Genomic DNA, 7281 nt, shown 5'->3' with positions numbered 1-7281 from the left:
AGCCCTGAGTAGGAGGAGAAGGTTAGAAGGAGTAGCAGTGGAAAATTCATGGCATAAAACTGGGGTGTCATGATGTCAGCTCTGAATCTGCCATTTCATTGACTCCGCTCAAGTCCTTTCACTTCTCCTGGCCTCAGTTTCTTCATCTATAAAATGACGGCATTATTAAAATCCCTTCCAGCTTTATAATCCGATTATGCCTCCTTTGCTATGTTCTTTCATTCCCTCAGAATCTGAAAAAATCCTTCTAAAGTCGACTGAATTCAGTTTCCTGAGGTAATACCCAACCGAGCCTGTTGTGAGAATAACACACAAAGCAGTTGCAGTCACGGAACCTGGGACATGGTTATGTGCTCTATAAATGTTAACTGTACTCTCTAACACTATTATTTTGCCCCACGAGAATGTAAGCCCCATGAGAGCAGGGATCCTGTCGGTCCTGGTCACTTGCTGTTGTCCTGAGCATCCGGACTGCTGTTCGCATACCTTGACTTGAATTAATAAATAGTGTAAGCGTCCTGCCCCTTCAAAGTTTCCTTGACGGCAAAATGGAGTCATTAAGATCCTTTCCAGTCCTACGACCTTAAGACTGCTGTCATATCCCTCGCCTTGCTTCTAGAGTTTGAAAGCCCCGGTGGAAGTCCGGACCACAGAATAACGCAAAACTTTGGAACGTACTTTGGAACGCCAGCCAGGAGCTCGGACCAGCCTCCGTTTCCTTGGCAGCTGCTACGCCCAGAGCTCTGGAGATCCTCGGACCTGATTGGCTGGACCTCAGGCTCCTTCTACGGAAGTAGCCGCGGACGCCATTGTGCGGCGCTGGTCCACTCAAAGGGTATCAGCTGCGGCCCGCGCTTTGGGCTGTCGTCGTAGCTTCTTGGTGTCCTGTCCGCGGAGCCCGGCGGGACCGGGACTCCCGTCCGTGCCGGTGCGGGCGCCGGCATGTGGCTATGGGAGGAACAGGGGGGCCTCATGGGTCCCTTCTCCTTCCTGATGATGCTGCTGCTGCTGGTGACGCGCAGTCCCTTCAATGCCTGCCTCTTCACCGGCAGCCTCTACCTCCTGCTGCGCCTCATCAGCTTTGAGCCGGTGCCCTCCCGCAGGGCCATGCAGGTGCTCAAGCCCCGGGACCGCGTCTCCGCCATCGCCCACCGCGGCGGCAGCCACGACGCGCCCGAGAACACGCTGGCGGCCATTCGGCAGGTGAGTCCTCCACTCCTCCCGCCCCTGCGCTCCTCCTGGGAGCTTGGACTTCTGCCTGTCCTTCCGAAGGTTCCCCAGCCTTTTCATGAGAGCATTACCACTTCCCCATTTGTCCACAAGGAATACATTCAAGTGTCCCTCGACCCCTCTGAATTACGGAAAATCTCCGGACTTCAAGTATTTATAGAACACTGCAAATACTTAACGTATTTGCTATGTGCCAGGTACTGAGGATGGTCATGAACAAGACAGAAAGGGTACCTGCTTTCACAGAGCTTGCATTGGAGTAGGGGAACAGGTCTTAAACAGATAAACACATACATAAGGTACTTGAAGAAAGCGATGAGTGCAATGAAGAAATAGCGTTACCGAATAAGGAATGACGGGAGGGTCATTTTAGACAGAAATCCTGTCCGAAGAAGTGACCTTTGAACTGGGACCGGGATTATAAGGAGCCCTCCATGGATCTGGGGGAAAAGTGCTCCAGGGAAAGGGAACAGCAAGTGCAAAGGTCCCGAGGTGGGAATGATGTTGGAATCCTCATGTAACAGAATAGACAGTATATGGCCTGACTTCAAGGGAAAAAACAAAGGCTGGTGTGTGAATGAAGTAGGAAATGTGGCCAGGTTAAGTAGAGCCTTGGTCAGTGGTTAGCTAACGTATTCTAAATGGATCACCTTCACAGCGGCTGTCTTTACTTGTCCTCCAAATTATCCAAATCATCTCCTTATCACCTTTCCCCATGGTCAGACAACACTAGCAGCGGGACTCCTGATAATTTCTGCCTCCCCTTTTCACAAGGCTCTCTTGGCAGTCTCCGGACTTCATCATAATAACAGCTTGCATAGTAAGAGAGCTTTGCCGTTGTCTAGGCACTTTGGCATATGTGGCAATATATCTGATCCTCTCATCTCTCTGAAGCATTATTTTAACATTAAGTGGGTAGGAAAACTGGCTTAAACACACACAGCTCCTTTTCGAATTCAGCCTTCTGATTCCAAGTCCAAGTGCTCTTTGTCATAGATTAGAATATGTTCCAGGAAGTAAAATTTGGACTGACTGTCCTTTCTTTGTCCAGCTAGGGACAGACAGTATTGTGTAATGAACAAGTTACTTAAGCGCTCTGTGTCCCAGTCAGAGTCATGGGTAGGATGTGGCAAGCAAGGCACCCTAGGGTACCGCTCCTCACTCTAGTTCCAGCTCTGACCTTAAGTTTCCTCATCTGTAAACTGGGAATAATGTTAATATCCACCTAATCGGTTGTGATTCGATGAAATAGGCTACCTCACATTAAATGAGAAAGTATGTATGTGAAATACACATATACATATAGTGTGTCATATCCTGTTGTGTTGCAAGGGAATTATAGCTAAACTCCATTCATGTCTTGTATGTTTAGGTTGAACATGTCTTTAATATATGTAATTATGATAAATAACATTGCGCCAAGCTGATTCCTGGTTTTAAGAGGAAATGAGATGTAATTTAGCTTGTTCAAATACAAGGTCATTATCAATGAACGTTTTAGCCGTGACAGAATTTAGCTGCAGAAGACAAGGTCACGTCCTCCCTCTTGACTTCAAAAGAAATATGTAGTTTACTTCCTTCAAAGTTTGTTTTTTGTCCTGTTCTTCTTCACTTTGCTTGTTTGCAGCTCATAATTTATATTTTTAAACATTCTATTATGTAAAAAGTCAGGGAAGACATTCTGACAGTGGTAGAATTTCTGGTAGATTATAGAATAGATAGAAAAGGAAAAACTTGAGAGAGGTGAAATGAATGCATTCCAAAAACAGAGTCACGATTATAAACAGTGACAGAAGTATCAGTCCACTCCACAGAGGGGCCAGAGTGCAGCTTTAAAGTATAATTCAGGGGCTTCCCTGGTGGCGCAATGGTTGAGAATCTGCCTGCCAATGCAGGGGATACGGATTCGAGCCCTGGTCTGGGAAGATCCCACATGTCGCGGAGCAACTGGGCCCGTGAGCCACAACTACTGAGCTTGCGCGTCTGGAGCCTGTGCTCCGCAACAAGGGAGGCCGCGATAGTGAGAGGCACGCGCACCGCGATGAAGAGTGGCCCCCGCTCGCCGCAACTGGAGAAAGCCCTTGCCCAGGAACGAAGACCCAAAACAGCCAAAAATAAATAAATAGATTTTTTTTTAAGTATAATTCAGATTATATCATGCCCATATTTAAAACCCTCCAGTGGTTTTTCTGTTGCAGTTAGGTAAAATCAAAACACCTTTCTATTTTGGACCTTTCTCAAAGCCCCAACTCTCTCTGTTTAAACCACCTTGGGTGTTCGTTAATGATGCTTTTGGCTTCATGTAATAGAGAATCTAACTTAAAATATTTCAAACAATAAGGGGACTATCTCACATAGCAAGTGGTGTGTGTGGGAGAGGTGACTTCCAGGATGGTTTATTCAGCTGTCCAATTTGTGATTGTGGAGGACACCGTTTCTACTGATCTATCTGCTCTGCCACCTGCAGCATATTTACTAGCCCTCATTGTAGCTGCCAGGTGGCCATTGCAGCCCCAGGACTCACATTCTTACATATCAGCATCCAGCCTCAAGAAAAGGCTCTACTCTTCCATAAGTCTTTCCCAGAAGTCAGTCAGTCTCTCTCACTCTCTCTGACAGACGCACACGGAGGGGTTGGGAATAGTCCACTTACAACAGAGGAGAAAGCTGAACACTGGGGAAAGAACAGCTCTCTACCAGCAGGGAAGAAGAAAGGGAATAGATCTGGGTAGGCAATCAATACTTTGTGGCTCCTTCCTACCTTGTGGCCTTTGTATTATGTTTGCCATTTCTTCTACTTAGAAAACTCTTCCCCTGGATCTTTGTATTGTTGACTCCCTTTTATCACTAAGGTCTCAGCTCAAATGTCATATTCTTAAAGAGGCCTTCCCTGATTGCCTTGTCTAGTGACCCCCACCTGCCTTAACTTTCACATTACCCTCTATTTTCTTTTTCAAACATTTATCATTATCATAATACATGTAACATGTGTATAGTCTGTTTCTCCCCAGTAAAGTGTAAGATCCATGTTCCTTTTCTTTCTTGCTCACCACTCTCTCCTCACTGCTTAGAACAGTGCCTGATACATAGTAGACACTCGATAAATATTTGTTGGAAGAATTGTGATGTACAAATAGGCAATAAGCCCATCAGAAAAGATACTCAACATTATCAGCCATCAGAAAAATGCAATTCAAAACTGCAGTGAAATACCACTTCATACCCACTAGGACAGCTATAATCAAAAAGACAGACAGAAGTATTGGCAAGATTATGCAGCAATTGGAACCTTCATACACTGATGGTGGGAAACTAGTCTGGTGGTTCCTCAAAAGGTTAAATATAGGACTTCCCTGGTGGCGCAGTGGTTAAGAATCCACCTGCCAATGCAGGAGACACGGGTTTGAGCCCTGGTCCAGGAACATCGCAGAGCAACTAAGCCCATGCGCCACAACTACTGAGCCTGTGCTCTAGAGCCCGTGAGCCACAACTACTGAAGCCCACCCGTCTAGAGCCTGTGCTCCACAACAAGAGAAGCCACCACAATGAGAAGCCTGTGCGCCGCAACTAGAGAAAGCCCACGTGCAGCAGTGAGGACCCAACACAGCCAAAAATTAATTAATTAATTAATTTTTTAGAAAAAGGTTAAAAATAGAATTACCATCTGAAGCAGCAATTTCACTCCTAGGTATATACTCAAAAGAATTGAAAACATGCATCATGCAAAAACTTGAACAGGAATGTTCATAGCATTATTCATAATAGCCAAAAAGTGGAAACAACAGAAATGTCCATCAGCTGATGAAAGGATAAATAAAATGTGATATAGCCACACAATGGAATATTATTTAGCAAGAAAAATGAATGAAGTCCCCATACATGTTATAACATGAATGAACCTTGAAAACAGTATGCTAAGTAAAAGAAGCTAGTCCCAGAAGACTGCATATCATATAATTCTATTAAATAAAATGTCTCGAATAGGCAAAGCCATAGAGAAGGAAGTAGATTAGTAGTTGCCAGGGACTGGGAGGGTTGGAGAGAGAAGTGGGGACTGACTGCTAATGGGTATGGGGTTTCTTTTTGGGCTGATGAAGATGTTCAGAAAGCAGTTGTAGTGATGGTTGCACAACTGCAAATATGCTGAAAACCATTGAATTGTTTACTTTAAATGGATGAATTTTATGGTATGTGAATAGTATGTCAAAAGCCATATAAGTATAATGACTTTATTAAAGCAGACATTTTCTAAATCAACTTTGTCAAAGTATAATTTACATACAATAAAAGATACATTTTCAGTATACAGTTTGATGAGTTTTGATAAATATTTACACCTGGGTAGCCACCACCTCAGTCCATTTCCATCACCCTAGAATGTTCCTTTGTGTTCTCTTTGGAGTCAACCCCTACTCCTGCCTCTGCCCCAAGGCAATCATTGATCTGATTTCTATAACTATACTACACTATACTATTCTATTACTAAACTATTAGTATAGTTTCAAACTAACATCTTAAGTAAAATTTTAATAAATTACAGTATTTATGTAGACTAGTTTATGTGAAGTGTGTATGTTTAGAAGAAAAATACTATTGTAAGAAACTTCTTGAAATAAGAGTATGAAGTATATACTAACATGTGAATCAGATTCAGGGGTTTATCCTTTTGCCTCTACATGAAAGTATTGGGGGCTTCCCTGGTGGTGCAGTGGTTGAGCGCCCGTCTGGCGATGCAGGGGACACGGGTTCGTGCCCCGGTCCGGGAAGATCCCACATGCCGCGGAGCGGCTGGGCCGGTGAGCCATGGCCACCGAGCCTGCGCATCCGGAGCCTGTGCTCCGCAACGGGAGAGGCCACAACGGTGAGAGAGACCCGCGTAGCAAAAAAAAAAAAAAAAAGTATTGGGAAAGGAAGTTGAATGCAGTTATTAGAAGATCTGGTCTAAGAAGCTCTAGTATGGTGATTCTTGTATAGAACTTTTGTTTTTGGCCCTAATAAACTACACAGAAAAGACAAATAAATGAACTCATTACCTTTAGTATTCTTGCTAAAATACAGTGTCTCACCATCGTTATTTTTTGTTTTGTAGCCAAGTAAAAATGGCCCTAATGGATAAAAGTATAATTGAACCGAATTACTAGCATCAAGGAATAAGGTTAACATTTGTATTACAGTGAGAGAGATGCACTGTGAATACGGGAAATGTGATCTTGTTTTATGTTATAAAATATATAACCCATGTTGATTTACCAGTGCATTTTTTTTTTTTTTTTTTTTTTTTTTTTTTTTTTTTTTTTTTTTGTGTGTGTTTGTGTGGTATGCGGGCCTCCCCCTGCTGTGGCCTCTCCCGTTGCGGAGCACAGGCTCCGGACGCGCAGGCTCAGCGGCCATGGCTCACGGGCCCAGCCGCTCCGCGGCATGTGAGATCCTCCCAGACCGGGGCGCGAACCCGGTTCCCCTGCATCGGCAGGCGGACGTGCAACCACTGCGCCACCAGGGAAGCCCACCAGTGCATTATTAAACTTAGAAAAATATACCTTTTAATCTTATAAAAAGATGTACCTTTTAATCAGTGTAGATGTAAGCATTACATCTTATGTAATGACTTTTTCACTGAGGCATAAGTGTTTTTCTAGTCATAATAGCTTATATTGAGTACCACCTCTGAGACAGGCAGCAAGCTTGGTGATTTACATACATTATTTCTAAATCCTCACAACTCTTACGATCATTAAAGAAGTATCATCATAAAAATGATGAAACGGAGGCTAGAATAATATTTGTAATTAGATGACATAGCCAGTTAGTGATGGAATTGGAATTTTTAGAGGGGGAAATCTTGGTCATATGTGAAAATCAAACTTTGAAGCCTAGAAGAAAATAGTTGTTTATAAGTGGGGGTAAGAAAGGATTTAAATAAGATAGACAAATTTCCACCTATAAAGGACATAATTAATAAATTTGACTATTTTATAGTTAAAATCATGTTAAAAAAACACAATAGGGCTTCCCTGGTGGCGCAGTGGTTGCGCGTCCGCCTGCCGATGCAGG

The 7281-nt window shown here is 43.6% G+C and overlaps 1 protein-coding gene across 1 annotated transcript in view; it reads left to right on the top strand.

Moving 5' to 3' along the window:
• Window positions 1-784: 784 nt before the first annotated feature.
• Window positions 785-7281, top strand: part of GDE1 (glycerophosphodiester phosphodiesterase 1) — a 24800-nt gene continuing 18303 nt past the window's right edge. Inside the window, exon 1 of the mRNA XM_007104083.3 lies at window positions 785-1203. Coding sequence (XP_007104145.1) covers window positions 943-1203 — 261 coding nt within the window. The 5' untranslated portion in view covers window positions 785-942. The remainder of the gene's footprint in view (window positions 1204-7281) is intronic.

Source organism: Physeter macrocephalus, chromosome 14, assembly GCF_002837175.3.
Source record: "Physeter macrocephalus isolate SW-GA chromosome 14, ASM283717v5, whole genome shotgun sequence".
NCBI classification, from domain to species: Eukaryota; Metazoa; Chordata; class Mammalia; order Artiodactyla; family Physeteridae; genus Physeter; species Physeter macrocephalus.
This window is presented reverse-complemented; position numbering and strand designations above follow the sequence as displayed.